Source organism: Heterodontus francisci, chromosome 30, assembly GCF_036365525.1.
Source record: "Heterodontus francisci isolate sHetFra1 chromosome 30, sHetFra1.hap1, whole genome shotgun sequence".
Classification (NCBI taxonomy): domain Eukaryota; kingdom Metazoa; phylum Chordata; class Chondrichthyes; order Heterodontiformes; family Heterodontidae; genus Heterodontus; species Heterodontus francisci.
The window spans coordinates 4,404,264-4,424,125 of record NC_090400.1 but is presented as its reverse complement, the minus strand read 5'-3'; the positions used below and the strand labels follow the sequence as shown (position 1 = coordinate 4,424,125).

Genomic DNA, 19,862 nt, shown 5'->3' with positions numbered 1-19,862 from the left:
TCTGCATTGGAACACTCCTCTCTGCTGTTCAATCAGCAAACCACTGATGTGCTACCCACTTGTTAGGAACAGGTGAGAAAAAGGTCTAGGGTTTCCTTTCAGCCTTCACCTTGTCTTGCTGTAATAGGGTTTTATTTTTAAACACTGTTTTTAGCTCCCCCTCCCCCACTTGGTGAATCCTTGTTGACCGCTTTCCAGTTTATAAGGTAAAGAAACAAGCACAAACAGGCTTTCTCAGGTTTAAAGAAAGGTAAAATTTTATTAAACAAACTCTAATTTGGTTGATGCCTACAGATACACAATGTACCCACGCTAGCATGCATACGCGATACACACGTGCAGATAGGGTCAGAAAAGAGCAAAAGCAAAAATAAAGTGGAAAAGCTTGAGGCAATCTCTGAAGAGGGTTTTTTGTTACTGTGCTTCGAGCTCGCTGTAGTCCTTGATTGTAGGTTTGGGCCCAGTATCCTTCTTAAACCTTGTTCACTGTAGGAGACTTTTCTCTTGGGGTTCATGTGTCTTTAGGGGGTTTTGGAGTTCTGTGAGAAAGAGATGGGAGCAGACAGGCAGACAGGAGGGCTTCTTCAGTCCAGGAGCATTCTACTTTCTGCCAGTTCAAACACTGTCTCTATAATTTAAAACTCCCCAAGTTTGCCAGCAGGGTAGCCACGTGACTGACTGGTTTGACCAGGTCTGTTCTGTGTATAGTATTGGAGCAAGGGATAGCTCCTTTGTTTCAAGCAGTGTCTGTTAATATGCAAAAATGTCTTTCCAGCCAGGGGCCTGGCAACTCCTTGTAACAGGACTTTTCTTCCCAGCAACAATTTGAAAGTTAATGTCCATGTGGCAAAATTAATGTGCCCCATTCTTGGCAGGTGGGGGACTGCATGACAGACTCCATTCAGGTTGCAATGAAGCACATTACTGCACAGTAACCAACATAAACATTCCCTCGCCAACTGCTTCCCCTCTCCCCACTGTTGCAGTCTGAAGCAAACAGCAAAAAGTATCCAGAATATTTAGATCTCAAGTTTTATTATAGTGCTGTCAATAAATTTAAGCTTTCTCTTTCTATAATGCTGGTTATGATTTCAAAAAGCACTTTACAGCTAATGAAGTGCTACTGAAGTGTAGTCATGTTGTATTGTAGGGAATCAGTGTTTGCTGGTGCTGGCTGAGGAATATATGTTGTCCTGAACACTGGGAGAACGCCCCTGCTCTTTGAATAATGCCATGGGATCTTCTGCATCCATCTGAAGAACTAACAGGTGCTGTGGATAAAGGGGAACCGGTGGAAGTATGTTACTTAGATTTCCAGAAGGCATTTCATAAGGTGCCATATCAAAGGTTATTGCAGAAAATAAAAGCTCAGTGTAGGGTGTAACATATTGGCATGAAAAGATTGGGTAGCTAACAGGAAACACAGTAGGCATAAATGGGTCATTTTCTGGTTGGCAAGATGTAATGAGTGGTGTGCCACAGGGATCAGTGCTGGGGCCTCAACATTTTGCAATTTAGAACAAGGACTTGGATGAATGGATCGAAGATATGGTTTCTAAATTTGCTGTGACACAAAGATAGGTAGGAAAGAGGAGGACATAAGGAGGTTACAAAGGGATATAGATAGGTTAAGTGAGTGGGAAAAAAATCTGGCAAATATTGTGGGAAATTGTGAAATTGTCCATTTTGGCAGGAAGAATAAAAAAGCATATTATCTAAATGGGGAGAGATTGCAGAGCTCTAAGATGCAGAGGGATCTGGGTGTCATGTATGAATCGCAAAAAGTTAGTATGCAGGTACAGCAAGTAATTAGGAAAGCTAATAGAATGTTTTCATTTATTGAGAGGGGAATGGAATACAAAAGTGGGGAGATTATGCTTCAGTTATACAAGGCATTGGTGAGACCACTTCTGGAATACTGGGTACAGTATTGGTCTCCTTATTTAAGGAAGGATGTAAATGCGTTGGAAGCAGTTCAGAGAATGTTACTAGACAAACGCCTGGAATGGGCGAGTTGTCTTACAAGGTAAGGTTGGACAGGCTAGGCTTGTATCCACTGGAGTTTAGAAGAGTAAGAAGCGACTTGATTGAAAGATGCAAGATCCTGAGGGGTCTTGACAGGCTGGATGTGGAAAAGATGTTTATCCTTATGGGAGAATCTAGAACTAGGGGTCGCCCATTTACGACAGATGGAGAAACTTTTTCTCTGAGGGTCATGAGTCTTTGGAACTCTTCCTCAAAAGGCAGTGGATGCAAAGTCTTTAAATATTTTTAAGGCAGAGATAGATAGATAGATTCTTGATAAGCAAGGGGGTGAAAGGTTATCGGGGGTAGGTGGGAATGTGGAGTCGAGGTTCCAATCAGATCAGCCATGATCTTATTGAATGGCGGAGCAGGCTTAAGGGGCCGAGAGTCCTACTCCTGCTCCTAATTCATACGTTCATATCTGAGACAGCAGACAGACACCCAGTTCAATGTCTCATCCGAAAAGTGGCACAACAGCTCGGACAGTGCAGCATTGAATGTCAGCCCAGATTATAATGCTCATGGGCTATTTAGGTGTGCGCAGCATCAAAGCCAAATGAGATCCTGTCCTCATCCCACACCCCTCCACATCACTGGAAAATGATTTATGGGAACAGTAGCAGAGTGGTCATGTTACAGGGCTAGTAGTCTAGAGGTCTGGACTACTGATTCAGAGACATAAGTACAAACCCCAAAGAAGCTGGGATATTTAAATTCAGTTAATTAAAATAAATCTGGAATAAACAGCTAGAATCAGTAATGACCATGAAATTGCCAGATTGTTGTAAAAACCCATCAGTTCACTAAATGTTATTTAGGGAATGAAATCTGCTGTCCTCGCCAGGTCTGGCCTATGAGACTCCAGACCAAAGCAATGTGGTTGACTCTTAACCGCCTCTGAAATGCTCTAGCAAGCCACTCAGTTGTCATGAAGGCAGTGCACCATCACACTCTCAAGGGCAACTAAGGGCGGGCAGTAAATGATGGCGTATCAGCGACGACCACATACCGCGAAATGAATAAAAATGGAAAAAATGTTAAAATGGTCTGCTTAGATCTTTAAACTGGGCAAATATGGAATCAAAGCTCAGATCTCACATAGCTTTTGCCAGGTGCTATGGCTTGGATATTTTGCTAGGGAACAATCAGAAGAAAAAAATGCACCCAGAATATGCTGGACCCTGTGCTGGTTCTGTCAAGTTGAAGTTATTGTTACGACCAGGTGCGAAAGGTGTCTAGCGGTTTGTTACTATCTTCACCTGGTCTTATTATAACAGGGTTTAATTTTAAACAGTGTTTTGAGCTCCCCCTTTGTGAATCCTTGTCCACAGTTTTCCAATTGTAAGACAAAGAAACCAATTCACACAGACTTTCTCAGGTTTAAAGAAAGTTAAAATGTTATTAAAACTTAAACTCTCATGCGGTTAACACCTATGGATATACGACCCGCCCACGCTAGCATGCACACGCGATACACATGTAAATAGGGACAGAAAAGAGCAGAAGAAAAGATAAGAACAGTTTGAGGCAATATCTTGACACTGTTTCTCGAATTCGCAGTAGTCCTTGATTGAAGATACAGTCTTGCGTTTCATTGGGGCCCAGTATTCATCTTAAACCTTGTTCACATAAGAGTTTACACGTCTTCACAAGATTCAGTTCCATGGGAAAGAGATGGAGGCAGGCAGACAGGAGAGATGTTCCCAGTCCATGAGCACATGGCGTTCTCTGTTCCAATTCCTTTGTTGGGAGCTCAAATTCAAAAAAACTCCCAGGTTGCCCAGCAGGTTCGTCATGTAACTAGCTCCTTATATGGAACAGTCTCTCCTGCAAGGTTTGTGAATTGTACCTTAGCAGTCTCTGGAATGCTAGCTCCTCCCCCCCCCCCACCTTCAACATCTGGTAATCATAAGTTAATTGTTGGTTGAATGAGTCAGGGCATGGCCCTTTGTCCCTTGTTCCAACAGTCGGTTTCCATGGAAATGTCTTTCCAGTCAGGGGCTTGCAATTTTAAGTTTTAATGTTCATGTGGCAATATCAAAGGTACCTCAAATCATGGCGGGTTGGGGGGGGGGCGGGGGGGGTGTGGAGTAGTTTGCCTGACATCATGCTCAAGTTTCTGCACACACTCATGCATCTCGGCACCTCCTATGGATCAGTGTAATTAAACGCAATCGATTTGTCACTGGACAGGGACTATGGGCCTCAAGGGACCAAGGGCAGAGCAACTGATTGAAATTTAAAGAGATTTGTTCAAGTATTTGTTCCAGCTCAAGAAATAGGCGAATGCTTGAATTGACTTGGTCACAGCAGGTCAGGTGATTAAAGCTGGATTCACATTACCTGTGATGCCGACACACCTGAGAATCTGGGTGCAATGCGATGAACCTTCCTGAATGGAGACAATCGGTGGAAACTTACCTTTTAAACTTTGGGGTTTGGATAGTTTTGAGAGTGGAGACTGTTTCAGGTGAAAGTACCTTTGAGCCAGCGTAAAAGATCGTAAATACTCAAGCAAAGCAGCATACTATTTGCCTTCTTAACTGCCTGCTGCACCTGCCTGCTTACTTTCAGCGACTGGTGCACAAGGACACACAAGTCTCGCTGCACCTCCCCCTTTCCCAATCTATCGCCATTCAGATAATAATCTGCCTTTCTGTTTTTGCCATTAAAGTGGATAGCCTCACATTTATCCACATTATACTGCATCTGCCATGTATTTGCCCACTCACTCAACCTGTCCAAATCACACTGGAGCTTCTCTGCCTCCTCCTCACAGCTCATACTCCCACCCAGCTTTGTGTCATCTGCAAACTTGGATATATTACATTTAATTCCCTCATCTATATCATTAATATATATTGTGAATAGCTGGGTTCCTAGCGCTGATCCCTGCGGTACCCCACTAGTTAGTCTCTGCCTGCCACTCGGAAAAAGACCTGTTTATTCCTACTCTTTGTTTCCTATCTGTCAACTATTTCTCTATACGTGTCAGTACCTTACCCCCAATCCCATGTGCTTTAATTTTGCATGCTAATCTCTTATGTGGGACCTTATCGAAAGCCTTCTGAAAGTCCAAATATACCACATCCACTGGTTCTCCCTTATCTATTATACTAGTTACATTCTCAAAAAATTCCAGTAGATTTGTCAAGCAGGATTTCCCTTTCATAAATCCATGCTGACTTTGTCCGATCATGTCATTGTTTTCCAAGTGCTCTGCTATTACATCTTTTATAATGGACTCTAGCATTCTCCCCACTACTGATGTCAGGCTAACCGGTCTATAATTCTCCATTTTCTCTCTGCCTCCTTTTTTTAAAATAGTGGGGTTACATTAGCTACCCTCCAATCTGTTGGAACTGTTGCAGAATCTACAGAATTTTGAAAAATGACCAGCATAACATATAGTTGCGATTACAGAGACATGGCTGCAGGGTGACCAAGGATGGGAACTGAACATCCAGGGGTATTCAATATTTAGGACGGGCAAAAAAGGAAAGGTGGTGGAGAAGCATTGTTAGCAAAAGAGGAAATCAATACAATATAGTGAGGAAGGCTACTAGCTCAGAGAATCCTGATGTGGAATCTGTATGGGTGGAGCTAGGAAACACCAAGGGGCCGAAAATGTTGGTGGGGGTTGTCTATAGACCCCCAAACATCAGTGGTGATGTAGAGGATAGCATTTAGCAAGAAATTAGAGACACATGGAATAAGGGTGCAACTGTAATTATGTTTTGCTGCAATTGTACAAGGCCTTGTTGAGACTATTTCTGGAGTATTGTGTGCAGTTTTGGTCTCCTCATCTGAGGAAGGATGTTCTTGCTATGGAGGGATTTCTTCACCCAGAGTGGTGAACCTGTGGAATTCTCTCCCACAGAAAGCAGTTGAGGCCAAATCATTAAATATATTCAAGAAAGAGTTAGATATAGTTCTCAGGGCTAAAGGAATCAAGGGATACGGGGAGAAAGCAGAAACAGGGTACTGAGTTTGGACAATCAGCCATGACCGTATTGATTGGCAGTGCAGGCTCGAAGGGCCTACTCCTGCTCCTATTTTCTATGTTCCTATGCTTCTAGAGGTTATGAGCGCAATCCACTTAGGTTTAAAATTCCACAATTTTTAGTACTATTTCATCTCATTTCACACAGATTCTGTGGCTGTGCGAGCAGAAATTCCAGACATTAGTTTAGAAAGTGCATTCAAATATCTACCGTGCTCCACTTGATTATCAGCAAAAGCTGCCCAATTTGCCCCTGAAGTTAGTCATTTTCAAACTTTGGTTTACTGTTAGCCAAAGAGTCACCATAAACCCAAACAATAATTGTGTAGAAATTCAGCAATTTAACATTAAAAATTAATTGAACATTGATGTCATTTAAATAGCCAACAATCAATTACTGAATATTTAGGACCCCTGCTCACCCTTACAAACACATGCAGTCATTGTGCAGATATATTTCTTTTGATGCGCAAATATCCATCAGTATTTGAGATTTTAGTCTGACAGTTAGGTTTCCTTCTCATAACCAAGAAACAAATCTTCCACTCACCCAATAATGGAGCCTTGTTCTGCAGCATTTCATTGTAACTAGCCGTCAGGATACCCACAGGATTACTGGGAACAAACAGTCCTTCTTGAACAAGTCGCTCACAAGTTTGCATCAGCGTAGTGGAAAACTGGGATGGGTCCACACCATAATCCCACCATCCTCCAACGCCATCTGCTACCCCTGCCAGACAGAGAAAGAAACATTACTAAGAGAAAGCAACACAGATATTGAAACAGAAACCAAGAAAGATTCCTCCCTCCTGCTCCTATGTGGGCACATCATTGTAGTGGTTCTGTTTCTGGATTAAAATCAAGAGCATACCATTCAAATCCCACCAAGTCAGCTTGAGAATTCAAATTCAGTTTTAAAAAAAAAAGGAAATAAAAAGCTTGCATCATTAAGTGACCAAAGAGCTATCCAAATGTCTTAAAACCTCAACGGATTCAACAATAGCCTTTAGGGAAGGAAACCTGCCTTCCTTACCCAATCAGGGCCTATGTGTAGATCCATTCCTGCACCAATGTAGTTGGCTCTTGTGCCCTTTTGCCTAGTAATCTACCCGATTGTATTCACAACTTGTATTTATATAGCACCTTAAAGTAATAAAACACACCAAGGCGCTTCCCAGAGACATTATAAAACAATATATGACACAAAACCACATATTAGAGCAGATGACCAAAAGGTTGGTCAAACAGGTAATTTTAAGGGGTGTCTTAAAAGGAGGAAAGCAAGCTGGAGTGGAGAGATGTTTAGGGTGGGAACTCCAAAGCTTAGGGCCTAGGCAACTGAAGACATGGGCGCCAATGCTGTAGCTATTAAAAAAGGGGAATGCTCAAGAAATCAGAATTAGAGTGCAGCTATCTGAGGGTCGTGAGGCTGCAGGAGGTTAGAGACAGAAGGAGGGGCAAGGCCACAGAGGAATTTGAAAACAAGGATGAGAATTTTTTTTTAAAAATTAAGATGGTAACTGGGAGCCAGTGTAGGTCAGTGAGCACAGGAGTGATGGATGAATGGAATTTGGTGCGAGTTGGAACACAGGCAGCAGAATTTGGGAGGTTTACAGAAGGTAGAATGTGCATGACCAGCCAGGAAGGCGCTAGAATAGTCAAGTTTAGGGGTAACAAAAGCATGGTTTGAGCAGCAGAAGAGTTGAGGTAAGGGCAGAGGTGTTATGGAGGTGAAAATAAGCGGTTTTAGTGATGGTGCTGATATGCGGTTGAAAGTTTATCTTGGGGTAAAATATGACACTGAGGTTGCGAACAGCTTGGCTCAGCCTCAGACAGCTGCCAGGGAGAGGGATGGAATTGGTAGTGAGGAAGCAGAATTTGTGGCAAGGACGAAAGACAATGGCTTCAGGTCTTCCCAATACTAAAACTGGTAGAAGTTTAAGGTGGCCCATCACCATCTTCGCAGGGCTTCTTAGAATGGGATAATGAATGCCTCGTCAGTGATACCCACATCTTGGGAATGATTAAAAGAAATCCTGGACAGCAACATGCAGATCATACAACTGTTATGGATCAAGACTTCAGTCAACCTAGAAGACTTTTCTGTTCCCACCAGACTTGTGAACAGGCCAATTTGAGTAAGGGGAAGAACAGCATCCACATCACTCAACATAATCCACTGAAATAGCCAAAACTGCCATTTCTTTTTTGAACTAGTTATGAATTACATTCTCAAAAAAGGGCCCAATCAGTTCTCAGCTCCTGCAGCAATGGAATTCATAAGCCAAGCTTAATGCACTCAAATTGATTATTCCCACTCAAGATTGATATGAATAGTAGCCAGATGCAGAAAATCGAATCTGAAGACACTGATCCCAAAAATACTTACAGCCAAGCATCTAATTTGTTACCTAGGAAACATCTTGTGGGTAATTTGCAATCTCTCACACCCAGTGTTTTATTAACACTATTTGCTGGTATTTCAATAGCACAGTTCAGTCATTCTGGTTACTTGTTAAACACCCCTACAAGAATGGTGAATCATGGAGTTTTACTTTAACTGGTAGCACATAACCAGTTTTGTCCATTCCCTCGAACATTACCCTAGTTGAACAATTAGTGCACTCTATATTTTCTGGTGTCTGCACTGATGGGGGTGAGAGTCAATATTACACTTGCCCATCACAATGACGCTCTTTGCCTTTAGCTTGATCAAATTATCAACTTCTTCTGGTTATCCACTAAATGTTCCTTGTGACCCTTAAACAAAAGCACACATTACAAGATGAGAACTTGCATTTCTATGGTGTCTCATGATGCTTTAAAGATGCACTTACATCTGCCAACGTTTAACTTTTTTTCTCATCAGATTAATTTTCAACTTTTCTTATGCCAATTCACTCTCCCCCTTCGTTAGTCCTTCCAGTTTTCAATTTGTCTGTACCACCACGCCTAAAGCACCCTCCAATGCTTTTCTTCAATGTCAATGTCCAACATAACATCAGAAGTGAGGATGTTTGCTGATAACTGCACTGTTCAGTACCATTCCTCAGATACTGAAGCAGTCCATATCAACATGCAGCAAGACTTGGACAACATTCAGGCTTGGGCTGATAGGTGGCAAATAAGATTTGTGCCACGCAATTATTAACTGAGTATCAATTGTTTAATTATATGCAGGTGGAGGGAGTTAACTGGGGTCTTGACACACTTTAGTGAGACTGGTGGAGGGTTTGAGTGAGGATTACAAACATGTAGCTCCTTTTACTCTATACAACAAGTGTGAAACTGAGTAAAGATAGGTCCCAGCATCATCATTCCACAACAAGTTTTCAGGAATTTATCAACAAGTCCCAAGCAATGACATTCTCCAACAGGAAAGAATTAACCATCTGCCCATGACATTCAAGGGCATTACCATCGCTGAATTCCCCCACTAACAACATCCTTGTAGTTACCATTGACTAGAAAATTATCTGGATCAGCCATATAAGTACTGTGGCTACAAGAGCAGGCTGGGAATTCTGCAGCAAGCAACTCGCCTCCTGACTCCCCAAAGCCTGTTCACCATCTATAAGGCATAAGTCAGGAGTGTGGTGGAATACTCCCCACTTGGCAGCAGATGCAATGGGAACACCACCACCTGCAAGTTCCCCTCCAAGCTACACACCATCTGGAATTGGAACAATATCGTCGTTCCTTCACTGTCGCTGGGTCAAAATCCTTCCCTAACAACACTGTCGGTGTACCTACACTGCTTGGAATGCAACGGTTCAAGAAAGCAGCTCACCGCCAACTTCTCAAACGCAATTAGGGACGGGCAATAAATGCTGGCCTTGCTTGCATCTCATGAACAAATTAACAAATTCACAAACACAACCACACATACACTAGTCTCATTTAAATATGAATATCTATATTTTTTGGAATTGCAACACTTCTGTTGTAAGGAACAAAAAGCACACATGCAACTCACTACATCTTCAATAATCAGCACTCCAAATTAATAGAGAACTAACCATTGCAGGTAAATTGAGAGAATGCTCTCCCACTCTACCAGACCCCAATAGCCCTTCCCACCACCCCCCCAAATCTTCCAGATGCTCCCACCTCATCACCCGAGTTCTATGCCCAGTACTATCTTTTCAAATCACACTGCTTCAACTCTCCACTACCACTATACATATTCCTATTGACGCATCCTACCGAACAACAACTTACATTTATATAGATAAGAAATGCTGTAACCACTCAGCAGGTCTGGCAGCATCTGTGGAAAGAGAAGCAGAGTTAACGTTTCGGGTCAGTGACCCTTCTGCGGAACTCCGAAGAAGGGTCACTGACCCGAAACGTTAACTCTGCTTCTCTGTCCACAGATGCTGCCAGACCTGCTGAGTGGTTACAGCATTTCTTGTTTTTATTTCAGATTTCCAGCATCTGCAGTATTTTTCTTTTATTACATTTATATAGCCTCTTTAACATAAGAAAACATTCCAAGGCACTTCACAAGAAAATTATAAAACAAAGTACGACACTGGGCCACATAAGGAGATATTAGGTCAGATGACCAAATTTCAGAGCTTAGGACCAAGATAGCTGAAGGCATGAACGCTAATGGTGGAGCGATTAAATTCAGGGATGCTCAAGAGGTCAGAATTAGATGAGCGGATATCTGAGGGTTTTGGGACAGGAGGGGATTACAAAGATAGGGAGGGATGAGACTATAGGGATTTGAAAACAAGGACGAGCATTTTAAAATCAAGACGTTGCTTGACTGGAAGCCAATGTAGATCAGCAAGCACAGGGGTGATGAGTGAACGGGACTTGGAGAGAGAGTTAGGACACAGGCAGCAGAATTTGGGATGAATACAGAGGATAGAATGTGGGTGACCAGCCAGGACTACACAGGAATAGTCAAGTCTAGAGGTAACAAAGGCACGAATGAGGGGATGAGCAGATCAGCTGAGGGAGGGGCAAAGCTGCAGATGTGGAAAAAGGCAGTCTTGGTGATGGAGATAATATATGTGGTTAGAATCTCATCTCGGAGTCAAATATGACACCAAGGTTGCGAACCAGTCTGGTTCAGTCTCAGACAGTTGCCAGGGACATGGATGGAATTGGTGGGTAGGGAAGGGTGTTTGGAGCAGGGACCGAAAATAACGGCTTAGAGTCTTCCCAATATTTAATTAAAGGAAATGTTTGTTCATTCAGTACTGGATGTCAGATACACAGTCTCAGAATTTAGCAACACTGGAATCAGTGGATTACGAAAGGCAATCCTGAGTTCTCCATTTTGGAGATGTAAATATGCAGTGTTAGTAATGTTAATGTATCACATATTTAGGAAATCTAACTTTTAGCTAGAGATAGCATGCTTGACCACTCAGAGTAAGGCCAAGCCCAAGAACTGCAGACTGCAGTTAGTGCTCCCACAACCTGAACAATGCTGGCAACGAAGGAGTTCAACCCAAACCCCTGAAAAGCAACGTCTTCTCCAGCTGATAAACTATGAGTGCGAGTCTGCACTATTAAAAACTACCTATGACCTTCCATTTGCTAAATGCCAATGGATTTAGCATAGTCACATTTGTCATGCAGACCCCCACCTGCCAAGAATGAGGCATATTAATTTTGTCATATGAACATCGATTTTAAACTGTTGCTGGAGTGAAGAAATGACTTGTTTGAAGATCACCAGACACTGGGCTGGAAGGACATTTGCATACTAAGAGATGATGCTTGTGCAGACAAAGGACTATTTCTTGCTCCAATTAACCCAAATGGATTTTGATCACCAGACATTGAGGGTGTAAGGAAGCACATTCCAGAGAATAAGGTAATACAATCCACAAACCTCACGAGAGGCTGTTCCAAATAAGGAGCTAGTCACATGACTAACCTGCTGGGCAACCTGGGTTTTTTTTTGAATTGTGCCACACAGAAAGGAACAGGCAGTGCAACTGAAGTTGGAACAAGGAAGCCGCTCACTTTCTCCCAAGCCACCGGACCCACGGAAGACACGTAAACCTCGAGAGAAGAGGCTCCTATATTGGAACAAGTTGAAACGTGAACAGGGCCCAAATGAATTGCAAGACTTACCGGCGACCAAAGACTCCACATTGAACTTAAGGACTGCAACTACCAGATATTGCCTCAAATTTTTCACCTTTATAGCTTCTACTTTTTCTGTCTCCATCTGTGCGTGTTTATCGCGTATGCATGCTAGCATGGTCGCATCACATATTCGTAGTCGTTAACCGGATTAGAGTTTAAAATTAATAAACTTCTACCTTTCTTGTTTAAATCTAAGGAAAGCTGTCCGATTTCTTTGCCTTACAATTGGAGCAGTGAACAAGTATTCACAGAGGGAGCTAAAAAGACGGAGTTTTAAAATTAAACCCTGTTACGGTTAAACCAGGCAAAGGCTGAGAAGAAACCCCTCGACCCCTTCTCACCTGGTCATAACACATTTATGTACACTACATAGCATCTACAGCACAGAAACTGGCCATTCGGCCCAAATAATCAAATCCAGCGTTTATGCTCCATACGAGCCTCCTCCCACTCCTCTTCATCTTATGTATTAACTAGTTTATTAACAAAATGGACAATACTGCACAAGTGGCTAATACCAAAGAACAGGTAAACCAGGGATAACAAAAAAAAAGAGTTGGGTGTACATAATGAGACAACTACTACACACAAGCTCCTTGATGCTGGTGAACTATGGTTTTACATTCAACACAAATCAGGAGGAGTATAGTTGCCAGTGTTCAGCTAATAATGTTTACATCGACTGGACCAGGGTTGTGACCCAACTACAGTAAAAAAAAAACTGCTTGCATTTCTTATAGAAAGGGAGGCTAGCAAAGCCTAGAGGGAGTTGTGAAAGGAGTCAATATAAATGGAAATAGCAATAGGTTTCATCAGCACATATGAAAGGATAGTCAAAGAAAGGGTAGGATTATTTAGTAACAAAGGAGCCTTCTAGTACTTGAGAAAACCATTTGCAGAGAATCCAAATGGAGTTGGTGCATTATGAACACCTTTGCTGTTTCTTAACTTCACTAGCATCCTTTAGGAAAAGAAATCTGCATCCTTATCCAGTCTGGCCTACGTGACTCCAGACCTGCAGTATGTAGTTGACCATTAACTCCCCTCTGCCATGGCCTAGTAAGACACTCAGTTGCCTCAAACTGCTACAGAAAGGTCAAAGAAAAATAAAACCAGATGGACCGCTGGCAACAGCCTAGGCACACCTTGCCCAGTAAACACAGCAAAGTCCTCCTCACTAACATCTGGAGACAAGTGGTAGAGCTGTCCCACAAACTAGCTAAGCGACAGCCTGACAGTCATTCTCACGGAATCACAACCTACATCTCCCAGATTGCTCCATCATCATCCCTGCATATGTCCTGTTCCACTGGCCGGATAGACTCAGAGGTGGCAGCACACTGCTATTCAGTCAGGAGGCAGTGGCTCTGGGAGTTCTCAACATTGACTCCGGACCCCATAAAGTCCCATGGCATCAGGTCAAACATGGCAAGGAAATCGCCTGCTCTCCCTCAGCTGATCAATCAGTACTCCTCTATGTTGAATTGCACTTGGAAGCAGCATTAAGGGTAGCAATGGCACAGAATGTAATGTGTGTGGCAACTTCAATGTCCATCACAAAGAGTGGCTCAGTAGCACCATTACTGACTGAGCCTTAAAGGATATATGCACTAGACTGGGCATGCAGCAGGTGGCGAGAACCAAAAAGATGGCAAACCTACTTGACCTCACCCTCACCAAATTAGCTGTCGTAGAAGCATCTGTCCATGACAGTATTAATAGGAGTAACCAGCACACAGTCCTTGTGAAGACAAAGTCCCAATTTCACAGAGGACATCCTCCATTGTGTTGTATGGCACTACCACCATTCTAAATGGGACAAATTCAGAACAGATCTAGCAGCTCAAAACTGGGAATCTATGAAGAACTGTGGGCCATCAGCAGCAGCAGAATTGTATTTAATCACAATCTGTAACCTTATAACCCAGCATATCCCTCACTCTAAATTATCAAGCCAGGGGATCAATTTTGGTTCAATTAGGGCAGGAATGCATGCCAAGAGCTCAGAGCATACCTAAAAATGAGGTGCCAATCTGGTGAAGCTACAGCACAGGACATGTTAAACAGCAGAAGCAGAATGCAACAGACAGAGATAAGCAATCCGACAACTGATGAATAAGATCCAAGCTCTGCAGCCCTGCCTCATCCAGTTGTTAAACAACTAACCAAAGGAAGCTCCACAAACATCCCCATCCTCAATGACAGGGGAGCCCAGCAATTAGTGCAACAATCGTGGCTGAAACACGTGTAACCATCTTCAACCAGACATGCCGAGTGGATGATCCATCCGGATGCCCCAATCATCATAAATGCCTGTCTTCAGCCAATCTGATTCACTCCATGTGATATCAACAGCTGAAGGCACTGGATACTGCAAAGGCTATGGGCCCGGACAATATCCCGGCGAAAGTACTGAAGTCTTGTGCTCCACAACTAGCTGCGCCCCTAGCCAAGCTGTTCCAGTACAGCTACAACACTGGCATCAACCAGATAATGTGGAAAATTTCCCAGGTACATCCTGTCTACAAAAAGGTCAAATCCAATCTGGCCAATTATTGCTCCATCAGCAAAATAATGGAAGGTGTCGTCGACAGAGATATCAAGCAGCGCTTATTCAGCAATAACCTGCTCATCGATGCTCAGTTTGTGTTTTGCTAGGATCCCTCGGCTCCAGATCTCGTTACAACCTTGATCCAAGCATGGACAAGAGTTGAGCTCAAGAGGAGAGTCGAGAATAATTTCCCTTGACATCAAGCAGCATTTGACCGAGTGTGGCATCAAAGAGCCCTGGCAACACTGAAGGCCATGGGAATCGGGAAAACTGTCCACTGACTGGAGTCAGACCTAGAACAAAGGAAGATAGTTGTGGTTGTTGAAAGCCAGTCTCAGTCCATTTCTGCAGGAGTTCCTCATAGTGTCCTAGGCCCAACCATCTTCAGCTGCTTCATCAATGACCTTCCCTCTGTCGTAAGATCAGAAGTAGGGATGTTCACTGATGATTGAAGTGTTCAGTACCACTTGCAACTCCTCAGATACTAAAGCAGTCCATGTCCACATGCAGCAAGATCTGGACAACATTCAAGCCACAGAAGTCCAGGCAACGACCATCTCCAACAAATCAGAAAATAACCATTATCCCTTGAAATTCAACTGCATTACTGCCACCGGCTGGAATTTTACAGCTCCCCCCCCACCACTCACCAAAACGCTGGTGGCAGCACTTGAAATTGAGTGGGAGGCGGAAGGGCCGCCGTTCCTGACCCCACCCGCCCCCACTGCAATTTTACACAGGGTGGCAGCGAGAAATGGCCCACCCACCCCAGGTCAATCAAGGCCCTGAAGTGGCCAATTAACTGCCACTTAAGGGCCGTGTTCCACCGCTGTGGGACAGCAAAGGCCCCCCAAGAACCTCGGCTGGTAAAACCAGGCAGTCTTCCTGCGGGCTATGCCCCACAGAGATCCGTCCTTGAAGCCCCAACTGGCCCCAACGCAGATTCAGAGTACTGAAAACAGTGGAGGCACTACAGTTTAGAAAGTGTAGGGGGGTACTTAAAAAAAAGTAAGCAGAGCAAAAAGAGGGGACATGAAAAAACACTGGCGGGCAAGATAAAGGAAAATCCTAAGGCATTTTACAAGTATATTAAGGGCAAGAGGATAACCAGGGATTAGGGCCCATTAAGGACCAAAGTGGCAATCTGTGCGTGGAACCGGAGGATATAGGTAAGGTTTTAAATGATTACTTTTCATCTGCATTCACTATGGAGAAGGACGATGTAGGTATAGAGATCAGGGAGGGGGATTGTGATATACTTGAACATATTAGCATTGTAAGGGAGGAAGTACTAGCTGTTTTAGCGGGCTTAAAAGTGGATAAAACCCCAGGCCCAGATGAGATGTATCCCAGGCTGTTATGTGAGGCCAAGGGAGGAGATAGAAGGGGCCATGACACAAATTTTCAGATCCTCACTGGCCACAGGAGAGGTACCAGAGGATTGGAGGACAGCGAATGTAGTACTATTATTTTAGAGTAGCAGGGATAAACCAGGTAATTACAGGCCAGTGAGTCTAACATCAGTGGTTGGGAAACAATTGGAAAAAATTCTGAGGGACAGGATTAATCTCCACTTGGAGAGACAGGGATTAATCAGAGATAGTCAGCATGTTTTTGTCAGGAGGAGATCGTGTCTTGATTGAATTTTTTGAGGCGGTGACTAGATGTGTAGATGAGGGTAAAGCAGTTGATGTAGTCTATATGGACTTCAGTAGGCTTTTGAAAAGGTCCCTCAAGGGAGATTGGTTAAGGTGCTAAGAGCCCATGGAATCCAGGGCAATTTGACAAATTGAATCCAAAATTGGCTTAGTGGCAGGAGACAGAGGGTAATGGTTGAGGGTTGTCAGAGTGGAAGCCTGTGACCAGTGGTGTACCGCAGGGATCGGTGCTGGGACCCTTGCTGTTTGCAGTGTACATTAATGATTTAGACATGAATATAGGAGGTATGATCAGTAAGTTCGCAGATGACACGACAATTGTTTTAGTTTTTAGTTTTAGAGATACAGCACTGAAACAGGCCCTTCGGCCCACCGAGTCTGTGCCGACCATCAACCACCCATTTATACTAATCCTACACTAATTCCATATTCCTACCACATCCCCACCTGTCCCTATATTTCCCTACCACCTACCTATACTAGGGGCAATTTCTAATGGCCAATTTACCTATCAACCTGCAAGTCTTTGGCATGTGGGAGGAAACCAGAGCACCCGGAGGAAACCCACGCAAACACAGGGAGAACTTGCAAACTCCACACAGGCAGTACCCAGAATTGAACCCGGGTCACTGGAGCTGTGAGGCTGCGGTGCTAACCACTGCGCCACCCCAAATTGCTGGTATCGTAAATAGCGAGGAGGAAAGCCTTAGATTACTGGATGATATAGATGGGCGGAGCTGTGGCAAATGGAATTTAATCCTGAAGTGTGTGGTGAAGAATTTTGGGAGAACTTACAAGGCAAGGGAATATACAATGGATGGTAGGACCCTAGGAAGTACCGAGGGACCTTGGTGTACTTGTCCATAGATCACTGAAGTCAGCAGCACAGGTAGATAAGGTGATTAGGAAAGCATATGGGATACTTGCCTTTATTAGTTGAGGCATAGAATATAAGAGCAGGGAGGTTATGATGGAGCTGTATAAAATGCTAGTTAGGCCACAGCTGGAGTACTGTGTACAGTTCTGGGCACCACACTATAGGAAGGATGTGATTGCACTGGAGAGGGTGCAGAGGAGATTCACCGGGATGTTGCCTGGGCTGGAGCATTTCAGCTATCAAGAGAGACTGAAAAGGCTAGGGTTGTTTTCCATACTGCAGAGAAGGCTGAGGGGAGATATGATTGAGGGGCATTGATAGATTAGAAAGGAAGAAACTTTTTCCCTTAGCAGAGGGGCCAATAACCAGGGGGCATAGATTTAAGGTAAGGTGCAGGAGGTTTAGACGGGATTTGAGGAAAAAATAATTTCACCCACAGGGTGGTTGGAATCTGGAACGCACTGCCTGAAGAGGTGGTAGAGGCAGGAACCCTCACACATTTAAGTATTTAGATCAGCACTTGAAACGCCATAGCATACAAGGCTACAGGCAGAGTGCTGGAAAATGGGATTAGAATAGTTAGGTGCTTGATGGGCGGCACAAACACGATGGGCCGAAGGGCCTGTTTCTGTGTTGTGTAACTCTGACTCGATGACAACACGAACCACCCCCCCAACCAACGCCCCTTGCCTCACCAGGGCCCAGCCGATTTTCCCTGGCAAGCCCCTTAAAACCTACCCGAGTTCAGAGGCCTTCATTCCTCTTGCCTCCAATAGCTGGGTGGGAATAGGGCTACCAGCCCATTGATTGGCTGGCAGCTCCATTAGGAGGGACTTCCTGCCTCAAGGAGGTGGACAGTGGCGCAGTGGTTAGCACCGCAGCCTCACAGCTCCAGCGACCCGGGTTCAGTTCTGGGTACTGCCTGTGCAGAGTTTGCAAGTTCTCCCTGTGTCTGTGTGGGTTTTCTCCGGGTGCTCCAGTTTCCTCCCACAGCCAAAGACTTGCAGCTTGATAGGTAAATTGGCCATTGTAAATTGCCCCTAGTGTAGGTAGGTGGTAGGAGAATGGTGGGGATGTGGTAGCGAATATGGGGTTAATGTAGGATTAGTATAAATGGGTGGTTGTTGGTCGGCACAGACTCGGTGGGCCCAAGGGCCTATTTCAGTGCTGTATCTCTAAATAAATAAATAAAGTCTCGCCCAAGGTCAATTAAGGGCGAGGAGTGAAAAATTCCAGCCTGGCTCCCCAGGCAGGCTCACCCTGACTTTTCGGCCAGTGGACGGGACCTCCCGCCCAACATAAAATGTCGGCCACTGAATCTCCCACCATCAACTTCTTGGGGCTTACCATTGAACAGAAACTTAAATGGAACAGCCACATAAATACTTTGGCTACAATAACAGGTCAGATGTTGGGAATTTTGCAGCAAGCAATTCATCTTCTGACTCCCCAAAGCCTGTCCATAATCTGCAAGGCACAAGTCAGGAATGTGATAAAATACTTTCCACTTACGTGGATGATTGCAGCTCCAAGAACAGTCCAGAATCTCGACACCATCCAGAACATTGTAACCCACTTGATTGGTACACCATCCACCACCTTCGACATTCACTCCCTCCACCAGTGCATTGTGTACAATCTACAAGATGCACTGCAGCCATTCACCAAGCCTCCTTCAACAGCACCTTCCAAACCCATGACCTCTACTGCCTAGAAGAACAAGGGCAGCAGGACATGGGAGCACAACCACCTCAAAGTTTCCCTCCAAGTCACACACCATCCTGACTTGGAACGATATCATGTTCCTTCACTGCCGCGGGGTCAAAAAACCTGGCACTCCCTCCCTAATAGCACTGTGGAAGTATGTACATCAGATGGACTGCAGCGGTTCAAGAACATCTCTACATTTAATAAAAATTGTGCAAATAGTGAGTTGTTGCAATATGGAATGCACTGGTTGAAAGGGTGGTGGAAGCAGATTCAATAATAAATTTCAAAAGTGAATTGGATAAATGCAAGAAGGGAAAAAAAAATTACCAGGCTTTGGGGAAAGAGCAGGGTAATGGGACTATTTGGGATAGCTCTATTAAAAAGCCAACACAGGGACAACGGGCCAAGTGACCTCCCTCTGTGCTGTTTCATCCTATGATTCACTGGATTTCTCCCAGGAATGACTGAATGAGTTTGGAGGTAGGCTCAGAGTTTTGTTATTTGGTTAACTTGAACAGAGCAAGTCAAGGGGGTGGGAGGTTGAAAATGTATTATGTACCGCAGCAGAGACATTCATTTTTAAATGTGTCTGCTGCAGTCACCAACAGATCCTTCGGTCACACTTAACCTTCTGGTGATCTCAACAAAGCCTCCGCACAGTCAAAGCTGTTCACATAAATAGGCAGAGCTTATCTTACCGGATGGCCAATAATGCCAGTAATATAAGTTTATGTTTAACACCTGTGGCACAAGGTGAAACTACTTGTACCAACTCTATATATGCTGCAGGCATCTGTACAACCTTGTCTATATTACAGTACTGCCACCAAAACGAGTTTCACATCTAATAACAGTGCAATATAAGTGGGAAAGTAATAATTCCCATACTCACAAATAAGAGTTCTTTACCAGCACTTTACAATG

General features: G+C 44.0%; 1 protein-coding gene across 2 annotated transcripts in view; it reads right to left on the bottom strand.

Moving 5' to 3' along the window:
* LOC137346551 (protein phosphatase PTC7 homolog) overlaps positions 1-19,862 on the bottom strand; it is a 136,039-nt gene that overhangs the window by 83,036 nt on the left and 33,141 nt on the right. For both annotated transcript variants that reach the window (XR_010968730.1, XM_068010042.1), the window contains exon 2: positions 6,579-6,758. Coding sequence is in view for 1 of the 2 variants with exons in the window: in XM_068010042.1 (XP_067866143.1) it covers positions 6,579-6,758 (180 nt within the window). In the remaining variant the exon portion in view is untranslated. The remainder of the gene's footprint in view (positions 1-6,578; positions 6,759-19,862) is intronic.